General features: G+C 48.7%; 2 protein-coding genes across 5 annotated transcripts in view; one reads left to right on the top strand and one right to left on the bottom strand.

Moving 5' to 3' along the window:
* The window catches only part of hectd1 (HECT domain containing 1), a 44,430-nt gene extending 36,192 nt beyond the window's left edge, over positions 1 to 8,238 (top strand). For all 4 annotated transcript variants that reach the window (XM_072365422.1, XM_072365423.1, XM_072365424.1 and 1 more), the window contains 6 exons: positions 5,549 to 5,707; positions 5,824 to 5,902; positions 6,683 to 6,776; positions 6,986 to 7,136; positions 7,218 to 7,362; positions 7,441 to 8,238. In XM_072365422.1, the coding sequence (XP_072221523.1) occupies positions 5,549 to 5,707; positions 5,824 to 5,902; positions 6,683 to 6,776; positions 6,986 to 7,136; positions 7,218 to 7,362; positions 7,441 to 7,578 (766 nt within the window). In that variant the 3' untranslated portion in view covers positions 7,579 to 8,238. The remainder of the gene's footprint in view (positions 1 to 5,548; positions 5,708 to 5,823; positions 5,903 to 6,682; positions 6,777 to 6,985; positions 7,137 to 7,217; positions 7,363 to 7,440) is intronic.
* Positions 7,928 to 10,970, bottom strand: ap4s1 (adaptor related protein complex 4 subunit sigma 1). Its single transcript, XM_072365425.1, has 6 exons — positions 10,870 to 10,970; positions 10,541 to 10,700; positions 10,387 to 10,473; positions 10,233 to 10,301; positions 9,703 to 9,714; positions 7,928 to 9,129 (listed from the first exon to the last, which is right to left on the bottom strand). The coding sequence occupies exons 2-6, from the start codon at positions 10,676 to 10,678 to the stop codon at positions 9,001 to 9,003; spliced, it is 435 nt and encodes a 144-aa protein (XP_072221526.1). The 5' UTR covers positions 10,679 to 10,700; positions 10,870 to 10,970; the 3' UTR covers positions 7,928 to 9,000.
* Positions 10,971 to 14,632: the final 3,662 nt, after the last annotated feature.

Here is a 14,632-nt window from a genome sequence, read left to right as displayed (position 1 = left end):
CATCCTGTGTGTCTCAGGCTCTGTAGAACCCGCTGTCCACTGCTGTGAACACATCCTGTGTGTCTCAGGCTCTGTAGAACCCGCTGTCCACTGCTGTGAACACATCCTGTGTGTCTCAGGCTCTGTAGAACCCGCTGTCCACTGCTGTGAACACATCCTGTGTGTCTCAGGCTCTGTAGAACCCGCTGTCCACTGCTGTGAACACATCCTGTTTATCTCAGGCTCTGTAGAACCCGCTGTCCACTGCTGTGAACACATCCTGTGTGTCTCAGGCTCTGTAGAACCTGCTGTCCACTGCTGTGAACACATCCTGTGTGTCTCAGGCTCTGTAGAACCCGCTGTCCACTGCTGTGAACACATCCTGTGTGTCTCAGGCTCTGTAGAACCCGCTGTCCACTGCTGTGAACACATCCTGTGTGTCTCAGGCTCTGTAGAACCCGCTGTCCACTGCTGTGAACACATCCTGTGTGTCTCAGGCTCTGTAGAACCCGCTGTCCACTGCTGTGAACACATCCTGTTTATCTCAGGCTCTGTAGAACCCGCTGTCCACTGCTGTGAACACATCCTGTGTGTCTCAGGCTCTGTAGAACCTGCTGTCCACTGCTGTGAACACATCCTGTGTGTCACAGGCTCTGTAGAACCCGCTGTCCACTGCTGTGAACACATCCTGTGTGTCTCAGGCTCTGTAGAACCCGCTGTCCACTGCTGTGAACACATCCTGTTTATCTCAGGCTCTGTAGAACCTGCTGTCCACTGCTGTGAACACATCCTGTGTGTCTCAGGCTCTGTAGAACCCGCTGTCCACTGCTGTGAACACATCCTGTGTGTCTCAGGCTCTGTAGAACCCGCTGTCCACTGCTGTGAACACATCCTGTGTGTCTCAGGCTCTGTAGAACCCGCTGTCCACTGCTGTGAACACATCCTGTGTGTCACGGGCTCTGTAGAACCCGCTGTCCACTGCTGTGAACACATCCTGTGTGTTTCAGGCTCTGTAGAACCCGCTGTCCACTGCTGTGAACACATCCTGTGTGTCTCAGGCTCTGTAGAACCCGCTGTCCACTGCTGTGAACACATCCTGTGTGTTTCAGGCTCTGTAGAACCCGCTGTCCACTGCTGTGAACACATCCTGTGTGTCTCAGGCTCTGTAGAACCCGCTGTCCACTGCTGTGAACACATCCTGTGTGTCTCAGGCTCTGTAGAACCCGCTGTCCACTGCTGTGAACACATCCTGTGTGTCACGGGCTCTGTAGAACCCGCTGTCCACTGCTGTGAACACATCCTGTGTGTCTCAGGCTCTGTAGAACCTGCTGTCCACTGCTGTGAACACATCCTGTGTGTCTCAGGCTCTGTAGAACCTGCTGTCCACTGCTGTGAACACATCCTGTGTGTCTCAGGCTCTGTAGAACCTGCTGTCCACTGCTGTGAACACATCCTGTTTATCTCAGGCTCTGTAGAACCCGCTGTCCACTGCTGTGAACACATCCTGTTTATCTCAGGCTCTGTAGAACCCGCTGTCCACTGCTGTGAACACATCCTGTGTGTCTCAGGCTCTGTAGAACCTGCTGTCCACTGCTGTGAACACATCCTGTTTATCTCAGGCTCTGTAGAACCTGCTGTCCACTGCTGTGAACACATCCTGTTTGTCTCAGGCTCTGTAGAACCCGCTGTCCACTGCTGTGAACACATCCTGTGTGTCACAGGCTCTGTAGAACCCGCTGTCCACTGCTGTGAACACATCCTGTGTGTCTCAGGCTCTGTAGAACCCGCTGTCCACTGCTGTGAACACATCCTGTGTGTCTCAGGCTCTGTAGAACCCGCTGTCCACTGCTGTGAACACATCCTGTGTGTCTTAGGCTCTGTAGAACCCGCTGTCCACTGCTGTGAACACATCCTGTTTGTCACGGGCTCTGTAGAACCCGCTGTCCACTGCTGTGAACACATCCTGTGTGTCTCAGGCTCTGTAGAACCCGCTGTCCACTGCTGTGAACACATCCTGTGTGTCTCAGGCTCTGTAGAACCCGCTGTCCACTGCTGTGAACACATCCTGTGTGTCTCAGGCTCTGTAGAACCCGCTGTCCACTGCTGTGAACACATCCTGTGTGTCTTAGGCTCTGTAGAACCCGCTGTCCACTGCTGTGAACACATCCTGTTTGTCACGGGCTCTGTAGAACCCGCTGTCCACTGCTGTGAACACATCCTGTGTGTCTCAGGCTCTGTAGAACCTGCTGTCCACTGCTGTGAACACATCCTGTGTGTCTCAGGCTCTGTAGAACCCGCTGTCCACTGCTGTGAACACATCCTGTTTATCTCAGGCTCTGTAGAACCCGCTGTCCACTGCTGTGAACACATCCTGTGTGTCTCAGGCTCTGTAGAACCCGCTGTCCACTGCTGTGAACACATCCTGTGTGTCACAGGCTCTGTAGAACCCGCTGTCCACTGCTGTGAACACATCCTGTGTGTCTCAGGCTCTGTAGAACCCGCTGTCCACTGCTGTGAACACATCCTGTTTATCTCAGGCTCTGTAGAACCCGCTGTCCACTGCTGTGAACACATCCTGTTTGTCACGGGCTCTGTAGAACCCGCTGTCCACTGCTGTGAACACATCCTGTGTGTCTCAGGCTCTGTAGAACCCGCTGTCCACTGCTGTGAACACATCCTGTGTGTCACAGGCTCTGTAGAACCCGCTGTCCACTGCTGTGAACACATCCTGTGTGTCTCAGGCTCTGTAGAACCTGCTGTCCACTGCTGTGAACACATCCTGTGTGTCTCAGGCTCTGTAGAACCCGCTGTCCACTGCTGTGAACACATCCTGTTTATCTCAGGCTCTGTAGAACCCGCTGTCCACTGCTGTGAACACATCCTGTTTATCTCAGGCTCTGTAGAACCCGCTGTCCACTGCTGTGAACACATCCTGTGTGTCACAGGCTCTGTAGAACCCGCTGTCCACTGCTGTGAACACATCCTGTGTGTCTCAGGCTCTGTAGAACCCGCTGTCCACTGCTGTGAACACATCCTGTTTATCTCAGGCTCTGTAGAACCCGCTGTCCACTGCTGTGAACACATCCTGTGTGTCTCAGGCTCTGTAGAACCTGCTGTCCACTGCTGTGAACACATCCTGTGTGTCTCAGGCTCTGTAGAACCTGCTGTCCACTGCTGTGAACACATCCTGTTTATCTCAGGCTCTGTAGAACCCGCTGTCCACTGCTGTGAACACATCCTGTGTGTCTCAGGCTCTGTAGAACCCGCTGTCCACTGCTGTGAACACATCCTGTGTGTCTCAGGCTCTGTAGAACCTGCTGTCCACTGCTGTGAACACATCCTGTGTGTTTCAGGCTCTGTAGAACCCGCTGTCCACTGCTGTGAACACATCCTGTTTATCTCAGGCTCTGTAGAACCTGCTGTCCACTGCTGTGAACACATCCTGTGTGTCTCAGGCTCTGTAGAACCCGCTGTCCACTGCTGTGAACACATCCTGTGTGTCACAGGCTCTGTAGAACCCGCTGTCCACTGCTGTGAACACATCCTGTGTGTCTCAGGCTCTGTAGAACCCGCTGTCCACTGCTGTGAACACATCCTGTGTGTCTCAGGCTCTGTAGAACCTGCTGTCCACTGCTGTGAACACATCCTGTGTGTCTCAGGCTCTGTAGAACCTGCTGTCCACTGCTGTGAACACATCCTGTGTGTCTCAGGCTCTGTAGAACCCGCTGTCCACTGCTGTGAACACATCCTGTGTGTCTCAGGCTCTGTAGAACCCGCTGTCCACTGCTGTGAACACATCCTGTGTGTCTCAGGCTCTGTAGAACCCGCTGTCCACTGCTGTGAACACATCCTGTTTGTCACGGGCTCTGTAGAACCCGCTGTCCACTGCTGTGAACACATCCTGTTTATCTCAGGCTCTGTAGAACCCGCTGTCCACTGCTGTGAACACATCCTGTGTGTCTCAGGCTCTGTAGAACCCGCTGTCCACTGCTGTGAACACATCCTGTGTGTCTCAGGCTCTGTAGAACCCGCTGTCCACTGCTGTGAACACATCCTGTGTGTCTCGGGCTCTGTAGAACCTGCTGTCCACTGCTGTGAACACATCCTGTGTGTCTCAGGCTCTGTAGAACCCGCTGTCCACTGCTGTGAACACATCCTGTGTGTCTCAGGCTCTGTAGAACCTGCTGTCCACTGCTGTGAACACATCCTGTGTGTCTCAGGCTCTGTAGAACCCGCTGTCCACTGCTGTGAACACATCCTGTGTGTCTCGGGCTCTGTAGAACCTGCTGTCCACTGCTGTGAACACATCCTGTGTGTCTCAGGCTCTGTAGAACCCGCTGTCCACTGCTGTGAACACATCCTGTGTGTCTCAGGCTCTGTAGAACCCGCTGTCCACTGCTGTGAACACATCCTGTGTGTCTCAGGCTCTGTAGAACCCGCTGTCCACTGCTGTGAACACATCCTGTGTGTCACAGGCTCTGTAGAACCCGCTGTCCACTGCTGTGAACACATCCTGTTTATCTCGGGCTCTGTAGAACCCGCTGTCCACTGCTGTGAACACATCCTGTGTGTCTCAGGCTCTGTAGAACCCGCTGTCCACTGCTGTGAACACATCCTGTGTGTCTCAGGCTCTGTAGAACCCGCTGTCCACTGCTGTGAACACATCCTGTGTGTCTCAGGCTCTGTAGAACCTGCTGTCCACTGCTGTGAACACATCCTGTGTGTCTCAGGCTCTGTAGAACCCGCTGTCCACTGCTGTGAACACATCCTGTGTGTCTCAGGCTCTGTAGAACCCGCTGTCCACTGCTGTGAACACATCCTGTGTGTCTCAGGCTCTGTAGAACCCGCTGTCCACTGCTGTGAACACATCCTGTTTATCTCAGGCTCTGTAGAACCTGCTGTCCACTGCTGTGAACACATCCTGTGTGTCTCAGGCTCTGTAGAACCTGCTGTCCACTGCTGTGAACACATCCTGTGTGTCTCAGGCTCTGTAGAACCCGCTGTCCACTGCTGTGAACACATCCTGTGTGTCTCAGGCTCTGTAGAACCCGCTGTCCACTGCTGTGAACACATCCTGTGTGTCTCAGGCTCTGTAGAACCCGCTGTCCACTGCTGTGAACACATCCTGTTTATCTCAGGCTCTGTAGAACCTGCTGTCCACTGCTGTGAACACATCCTGTGTGTCTCAGGCTCTGTAGAACCCGCTGTCCACTGCTGTGAACACATCCTGTGTGTCTTAGGCTCTGTAGAACCCGCTGTCCACTGCTGTGAACACATCCTGTGTGTCTCAGGCTCTGTAGAACCCGCTGTCCACTGATCTGAGCTCCAGTACCACTCATCACAAATGCAGCATCTTATTTCTGAACCCTTTGTAGTTAAAAGGAGGAGCACAGGGACGTTTCCTTGCTTTCTTTGTGCAGCGTGTGAAACCGACTGTCACATGGCGAGTCACACGTTGCAAAAGGTCAAAGCTAAAAAAGATGCTTTCCAGGCTGCTGTCTTTGACTAAACTGGGTTTAATCTCTGCTTCATTCCTCTCAACATCCTTCCTCCTCCTCCTCTTCTCCAGAGCTCGTTTTCTGAAGGAAGTGAAGGAGCTGGCAGTGAAGAGAAGACAGATTTTAGCCAACAAGAGTTTGTCTGAGGACGAGAAGAACACTCGGCTGCAGGACCTGATGCTGAGGAACCCGCTGGGCTCTGGACCTCCCCTCAGCATCGAGGACCTCGGGTAAAATGCACACACAGGTTGTCATGGAAACATTCAGCATCCCTCACTGTTTCCAGCGAGGTTGGAAAGATATTAAAGGTTTAACATACATGGACCGTGTTTCTGCCTCCACACAGGTTGAACTTTCAGTTTTGTCCGTCCTCAAAAGTTCACGGATTTTCTGCCGTGGATCTGAAACCCAACGGAGACGATGAGGTAACACCACCCACACCGTTCTGTTGTTTCTGCCGTTCTGTGTGCCGATGATGCGTCAGATTAGTGGTTATTGAAATAATACTTCTTCAGAATCAGACTGTAACGGGTCGGGAAGTGAAGAAACTCCACTGAATGATTGAAAAGGCATGAGACGAACACTCGCAGGCATCAGAGGTGGACTTTAACATGCAGTACTTCACGCTCACGCGACCCAGCGACATGTACGAGAGGCTGAAATATGTCCCATGGTGCAACACTGTGGACTTCATCAAAACAACTTCATTCTGTTACCTTTTTACAAAAAGCCTCGGCCCATCAGAGTCCTGCAGCAGTGATTCAGTCACCTGGGTCCAGTTTGACTTTTACAGGAAATCCTTTTTCTGCTTTCATGTAAGCACAGTAACGTGCACAGTCCTGTCCTCCTGCAGCGTGCACATCAGCACCAGGACAGATGGTTGGTCACATGACCTCAGAGAGCCTTCATTCTCCTGCTCGTTACTACAGCTCAGTAATAGAATAGAAACCGGGCTGTACAGTAGAAACCTTTGGACCAACCTTCCTTAAGCCCAGTTCTACAGGCCATAGCTGCTCCCTGAGGTTCATATTAATATGATATAAAGTGTTATTTCAGCTCGTGCTCTGGATAAAGTAGGGGGTCAGGGTTAATGGGCAGATGTCGTGCACGTGGCTTTCACGTGTCCAGAACATTGTGGGCTCTGCTTCATGTGTGCAAACAGCTTTGGTGAAGTCTGTCTTTTCATGGTTGTGCTGGATGTGCAGATGGTGACCATGGAGAATGCAGAGGAGTATGTGGAGCTGATGTTTGACTTCTGTATGCACACCGGCATCCAGAAACAGATGGAGGCCTTTAAAGGTACACACGCAGCTTCTCTTCAGCAGTTATCCTTACACATCACCGTCCCTCTGTGTGAAATTCCTGGATTATTTTGACTCCACCTTGTTAAAAATCTCAACCAATAGAATAGCAGAGATGACGCTGATGTCACGGACTCCTCTGGGGTCCAACCTCTCTTCTCAGTTTATTTTCATTTAGCTCATTTAGTTTCTTCTTCTTCTCCTCAGAGGGTTTTAATCGTGTGTTTCCAATGGAGAAGTTGAGCTCCTTTAGCCATAAGGAGGTGCAGATGATCCTCTGTGGCAACCAATCTCCTTCTTGGACTGCTGATGACATCATCAACTACACCGAGCCAAAGCTTGGCTACACTAGAGACAGGTATTGGCTCTCATACTTGTGCTCTGTACTAATGTTTTAAAGATGCTAATAGATGGCTGATTTTCCTCCTCCTCGCCGCAGCCCGGGCTTCCTGCGGTTTGTCAGAGTTCTGTGTGGGATGTCATCTGATGAGAGGAAAGCCTTCCTGCAGTTCACCACTGGCTGCTCCACGCTGCCCCCTGGTGGCCTTGCTAACTTGCATCCGCGCCTCACCATCGTGCGGAAGGTGAGTTTGGCTCTGCAGACGGTCTAAAACTCTGGCTGGTGGTTCGGCGCTGTGCTGACTGACTGCTGTCCCCCGCAGGTGGACGCCACAGACTCCAGTTACCCATCAGTCAACACGTGTGTCCACTACCTGAAGCTGCCGGAGTACTCATCCGAAGACATCATGAGGGAGCGTTTGTTAGCTGCCACTATGGAGAAGGGCTTCCACCTGAACTGACCTCTGACCTTCACCGCTGTCACACTGAGCATGCACCTCAAAGCCGTCTGTCTGTGCTGTCGGACCAGCCGGACAGGTGACAGACAGACAGACTGCCGCCTGCTGGTGGAAGAGCTTTACGTTGCAAAAATAAGATTAAAGAAAAGCTCTTGCCCTCACATCGTTGACTCCTTCCTCCCTCGCCCCCCTCGTGACGGGCAGTGTCCCCCCGCTGCCATGGGTTTGTTTTCAGCTGTGACGCTGCGGGCTGGCCGGCCTCCTCCTGCTGTCTGTTCAGGCCACTGCCTGCTTTGACTCATGGCTTCTGTTTTCAGCCCCCCCCCCTTCAGTCATGCTTGTTTTCCCCTCGTTTTTAGTTTCTCTTCTATTACTTTCTGCTTCTGTGTGTGCAAGATTTTGGATTGTTTCTGACCAGCTGAAAAGGTCAAAGTTCAGAGAGCATTTGGTGTTTCTGATTAAGCTGTAGAGAAAAACACTGGTTATGTGCGAGGCACATCCCACGAGAAGAAAACAAAAAGAAAAGCTCTGCTCTCCCTGTATTTTCTTTGTATATTATAAACATTTATTTAACTGAAGTTGCGGTTTGAGGTAAACAGATATTTTCAAATGTGTATGCTCCAAAAGAATAATCATTAAAATGTTTGCAAAGTATGAGGTAAAGGTGGCGTCCTGTGGTGTTTGAGCTGAGGAGGAGTGTGGAGACGGCCTGTGAGCCGTGTTCAGTGCACACCTGGACACATGGGGGGGGGGGGGGGGTCATTAACACTAAACATATTCAGATATTTATCATATAGTGTAGATACTTTCACATGTTAAAAGTTCAAAGTGTGGATTTTTATGTATTTTACTGAAAAAGTCGTTTCACTTTCACCGATTCAAACTGAACCGGTTCAGCCAATGAGCAGACAGCTGACCCGGTTATCGTTTGGTTTCACAGCACTGGTTTCCATCTGGAGAAGCTGCAGATGACCAACCACAAACAAACTAAACTGCGAGGAATATGAAAATATAATGGAGCTGAAAACTGACGTCAGATCTGTCAGAAATCTGCAGGCTGTGAACATGAATGGTTAGTATCAGCCTCATCAGCGCTGCAGACGTGACGTTCTGCGTTTAAACCAGAAATCTGAGATAAAAAGTGTGTTTCTGAGATGTTTCACGCCTGCAGTCAGAACACAGCGTGAACCCCACCAAGTGAAGCATTCAAACCTGTAAGAGGGCTCACTTGGTGCTGGTTCCTTATCTCAAGCATCCCCCGCTGTGGAAAACGTCCCCTCACAGGAAGGCGGCCCCCATGTGACACTGCTAAAAGCTAACATGGTACATGTACTGATGTGAGTTGGAGTGAAACCATTTATTGGACCATCGGCACCTTTTACACACACATGAACACCAGCTGAGCTCTCCAAAGCGTGGAAAACGTCATCCGTCTGCCATTTTGTCAATGGCAGTAAGGGGAGCGAGGATGCGGCTCTTGTTTGTTTCCACAATGTCGCCGTTCTGGATCATCTCGTCCAGGATGATGTGAACACAGTCCAGGTTAAACATGATCTGATGTCGTAGGGTCAAGAAAGAGTAAAGGATGCAGAGTAACTTCAAAAGAAAGCGAGTATCTCCCACCTTCACTCAGGCTACAGGGCAGTACAGCTTGGACTCATAACCCGGATTACACTGAATTAGTCTAAATAAAACTGAACTGAGTTTGTTCAAATGTCATCAAATAAATGATCTTCATGTGAATTAAATCCTTTAAAAAATACTGCCTTACAGTTCTGCCACCCGATCACCTGAGTGTCACACACCAGAAACACCATTTTGGGCAGATATCCCCCCCCACTCCTGTTCTATCCCATGGCTGACAGACAGATATCCATAACGGATAAACCACTCATCGCTCCTTTAGCAACCCAACCGTATCCCTTTAATCTCCAAAGTACAGGAGTTGGGATGTCCTTCAGTCCAGTGGTTCTGTGTCACAGGCCGGAGGACGAGGAACTGCTTCACACAAAAGGAGGAGAGCTTCTTGTTGCTGTGAGCATTGGTGGCTGCTCCATCCCAAACATTTAGTATCATTTTAAGTGTTAACACATCCAGCTGTGTGGCACACGTCAGCTTAAAGGATACATCCAGTTCACTCTGTGGAGACACACACACACACACATATATATATATTACTGTTAAAAACAGGGATCATGTTGTCAGGGCCAAGCCTGTTGTGTGCATCAGCAGAATACCAAAAATACCAAAAGTCTTCACCCAGCTCCTCCTGGGGGATCCAGAGGCGTCCCCAGGCCAGGACGGATATATTTCTATTTGAATATCTGTATTTGGCAAATAAAATACTAAACTGTCCATAATTTTGGTCAAAGAAAGCCACATATTTGCATATTGTATGGATGTAGTCTGGCATTTTTAAAGCTTCAAACAAGTTAATGTCTCCTAAAAAGAAACCTTCAATATAATATTACTTGTCATTGTTTCACTCGCTGCACATAATACTGAACCAAAGTTATTTCAGCTCCACCTGTGAACTGACACAGACTGCAGTAAAAAAAAAACCCACTCTGTGCTTTTCAAAACTTCTGCAGACACCAAGGATCCGGAGTCCTTGAAAAGGTCCATGAACACAATCTGATGAACAGAAATTAACTCACCACCCTGCTGAAGTATTTGTCCAAAACCTCCACAAAGTTATGAATCAGCTCGTAGATGGACAGCTCATTCTGTGGGAGTCCAAACGAGATGAGAATGTGCTGTTGATCATGAAGTGGACACAGCCAGCAGCTCGTTGTTCGTCCACAAACTCACCTCACTGTCCGTGACCCCCACCACGATGTACAGAGCAGCATACTGGCGGTAAACCAGTTTGAAGTCTTTGTACTCGACAAAGGAACACTGTAAACAGGCAAGTGCACAGTTAGAGAGCCGAGCTTTGCTTGGTTTTCAACATGCAGGGCAGTACCTGGTCTCTGCTGCGGCTCAGGCAGCAGCGGACAGCATCAGCCTCCAAGGCGGCTCTCCTGCTCAGCTCCACCGGCTGGAAGTACCGCGACAGTCTGACCTGCCCCTGCTGGTTCACCATGAGCACAAACTTGATCATCCTCTGACGGGCTGCAGAAAACCTAACAGAGTCCACAGAGATGAAAGCGTTTGAAGCATTTAGCCACATTTAGCTTTAGCACGATAATAACTGCCTATGACCGCATTTTAACGGTGTTTTCGCTGTTTGTATAACGCGCTCATATGAACCTGGCGCGTGTCACGCAGCGGTTCCAAACATGTTTCACTTACCAGCTGCTGTTGGCGTGTCTATGGCTAAAAAAGCCCCTGAAAATAAAACTGCGGCCAATCCAGCCCTCGCTTCATGTTGTTGCGTGCGCATACATGCGGGATTACGGTATTAACGTTTAAAGGCAGCTTTCAAAGTAAAAGTACACATATTCAGAGTCAACCAAACTATCATTTCAATCCTGTGATATATTTCAAAGTTAAACGTAAATGTAGAGGTTCTCCTACCAAAGAGCCTCGACATCAGCAAAGTCTTGCAGGAATATTTTTTTCCTTTTTGAGGCAATGAAAACTAAAGCTATTCTAATAGGTGAAACTCCTCCAACTAAAATAGATTTTGTTTGGTCATTTCATGGGGAAAATTCCTTGCAATGTGCACATGTGCATATTCTTCTCTCCAGATGTCTAAACATGTGCCTGAGAATGATTTCAACTCACATTATTAACAAGCAATATCACAGCATATTTAGAATATGAATATGAAAATGGAGAAGATGTATGTAATATTACAGCATTTAATTTTGTGGGGCTTTAATTTTGAAATACAACACCAGATTGTACCCTGCCTCTCGCCCGATGACCGATGGGATAGGCTCCAGCCCCCCGCGACCCGACCGACGGATTCAGCGGGTATAGAAGATGGATGGATGGAACACCAGATTGGGTCGAGATCTTTTGAGGGTCTCTTTGAGGGGGTCTGCTTTCAATCTGTAGTGAAACTGCTCTGTGGAAACAATGACTTTTTCATTAATATTGCTCTGAAGATGAAACATTTAGGTAAGATTAGACAGTTTATTGGGGCTTTAATCTTGAAATACAATATCCATCCATCCATTTTATATACCCGCCTAATCTAACTCAGGGAGCCTATCCCAGCTGTCATTGGGCGAGAGGCATGGTCCACCCTGGACAGGTCACCAGTCCATCACAGCGCTAAATACAACATTCGATTCTGTTATTTTTCTAAGGGTCTCTCTGAGGAGCTCATCTACTCATACAGTCTTTGGTAGAAGAGCCTCTACATTTACGTTTAACTTTGAAATATATCACAGGACTGAAATTATATTGGCCGCGTTTCCCAGATTCCCATAACAGATTCCAGCTCTGAAGCGCTAAGAGCTTCTTAGACGTGGTCTTGGGGGGTTCTCTCCAGGGGACGTGCATGTCGCTGCTCTGCTCCCAGATGGCTCCTCCTGTTCTCTGAGAGCCCCTCGTCCCCCAGCTGATCAATGTCCCCTCTTTCCAATTACGGAAATAACTTTTTCTACCGTCGGAAGTGAGGGTCGTAGCACCAGGTGCGCCACCACCCGTGCCCACGCTCTCTTGCCTCACCGTTGCACCTTTTTTTTTAGTTTGGCTTTGGAACTCCTGCCGCTTTTTTCTCACAGCACTCCAGTCTCGCAGGCCACAGGGACTAGAGGCGGACATATTTTGGACTATGGCCTGCCAAATTCGGTTCTTTAAAGCTAGGTCTTTTTTGCCCTTTGTTCCCCCAAATAAGACATCACTGTTCTGCCAGACCTCGACCACTAATACAGTCATCTCCTCTGCAGTAAACGAGGGTGACCTCTTGTTCCGTTTAATGGCTGCTTTTTCCATTCTCACGTGTGTGTGTGTGTGTGTATATTATGTATATTAATGTTAATGGCTGCTTGATTACTGCTTGGATACACCTGTTTGCTGTTAGCACACACACACGCACGCATGGCCTAATTGCACCTGTGTGTGGGGACCATAGGGCATTGTGTGATTTATGCGCTGATAAAGTGGTGGGTGATCGATTTGTCTGCCATCGATTGATTTGGTTTCAGCACCACGGCGGTGGACAGCTCCCACTAAGAGCTTCTTAAGAAGCGTCTTTGGCGGGATCGTACGAAGGCAGTTAAGAACGCGTCTGAGAAACACCCCAATCTTAGTGCTCCTTCTCAGCCGAACTCTTCTTAAGAGCTTCTTAAGTCATTAAGAACGATCGAATCTGGGAAACGCAGTCATTGTTTGGTTGACTCTGAAGATGTGTACTTTTACTTTGAAAGCTCCTTTGAAACTTTAATACCGTAAACCCCCATGTATGCGCACCCAACAAAGTAGCAAAGACTGTCCTGACCTGTCTCAACAAACAAGGGCTGGCTTGACCACAGAAGGCTAAAAATAACTAAAATAGCTGCTTTAATACTGTTTTTATCCTAAAGTTTCTTTGTACGCAGTGTCTGTGGTTTACAGCCTGAATCATCTATCACCGCCTTCCGCTTCTACTTCTTCTTCTTTTCTGGCGTTATAAAGCAGCTTGCATCGTAAACGTGGCATTACTGCCATCTTTTGGTTTCAGCCACATCCAAAAACCCTCAGATTCTTCTTAATAAATCCATTCCCCTGAAATCATCTTTGTCCTTGAGGGATGAATAAAGTGTTTTTCTATTCTATTCTCTTATAAGCATCACCTCTTCTTTCCTCTCAGGTTGCTGCACCCACTCCTTTATGAAGTTTATATACAGAGCCCTACTGTAAGAGAGTGGGGGTCCAGTAGTGGGTTCCAATTTCTTCTTTGCTGTCACTGGAGAGGAGCACCAGCACTTTTTTTTGTACAGGGCTAAAAGATTTCTGTCAGGCTGAACAATCAGACCATGGCTGCTGCTGGACCTCTGCCATGTGTGACTGCCAGCTCAAACATTTTCTGGCATAAATCCCTCATCTGGACAACATAAGAACTATGTTAGTAGGTCTGTCCTCCACCTTTTCCTCCTCCCAAATGTTCTCTAGTAACAAAAGCGGCGTGAGCCTCATAGCCATACAAGTGGAGAAAAAACAGTGGAAGCTTATGGTACTTCCTTGTATGCAAAGAGGAAATTTGGCAGCCATTGATCCCAGACATCACCACCAGTTCCACGGGAAGTAGGGGTGCTGGCGGTGCTGCTGCACCCCAAAAATATATTTACCCAAAAATAAATACATGACATAAAGTGAAAAAAATAAAGTGGGAAAAAAAGAATAATGGAGCTACGACTCATGAAGTTTGTTGCCATCTCCAGTCTTGATGCTACCACATCTGTCACAAACTGTCACAAAGAAGAGGGCACTGGCTACCACAGACTGGTAGAATACTTTTAACAGCCTTTTGCACACAGATTAAACTGTTTACTCTGACCTACTTGTAGCGGGCATCAGTGTTGTACGACCAGTCCAGTCTGATGTTAACATGTACCCGAGGTACTTGTATCACACCCATGGATACAAACAGGGACAGGTGAGCTTCTGTTCCACTGGAAGTCCGCCATCAGCTCTTTGGCTTGTTGATGTTGAGCTTTGAATTATAGAAACATGACTCTGACAGTGCTTTCCTGCTCCTCCAGGTGGGAGAGTGCCCTGTGCATCATGTAGATAATGGCATCATCCATCCCAATGTATAGCTGATATGCAAACTGTAACAGGTCCAGAAAAGCTGTGAGCAGAGTTTTCAGGTGCAGCAGAACCAGTCTCTCAAAGGTCTTCATTATATGTGGAGTCAGGGTTACAAGTCGGTAGTCACTGAGACGGCTAGGATGACTGATTTTATGTTTTATTTCATTGTATTTATTTCCTAGATCACGGGTTGTTTTTATCAGTGCACTTTGTTTTTAAATGTACTAAAGAAATGAATTTGACCTTGAAAAACGACCTGGAGGCCACTGCTGTGTTGCAGCCTTCTACCCTTCGTCTTGGAGTGACCACCTGTGTTGGCATAGAGTTTGCACATTACATCATGACCAGCTCAGCTATGGGTTGATTACCT

Source organism: Leuresthes tenuis, unplaced genomic scaffold (assembly GCF_036924035.1).
Source record: "Leuresthes tenuis unplaced genomic scaffold, fLeuTen1.0.hap1 SCAF_15, whole genome shotgun sequence".
NCBI lineage: Eukaryota > Metazoa > Chordata > Actinopteri > Atheriniformes > Atherinopsidae > Leuresthes > Leuresthes tenuis.
This window is presented reverse-complemented; position numbering and strand designations above follow the sequence as displayed.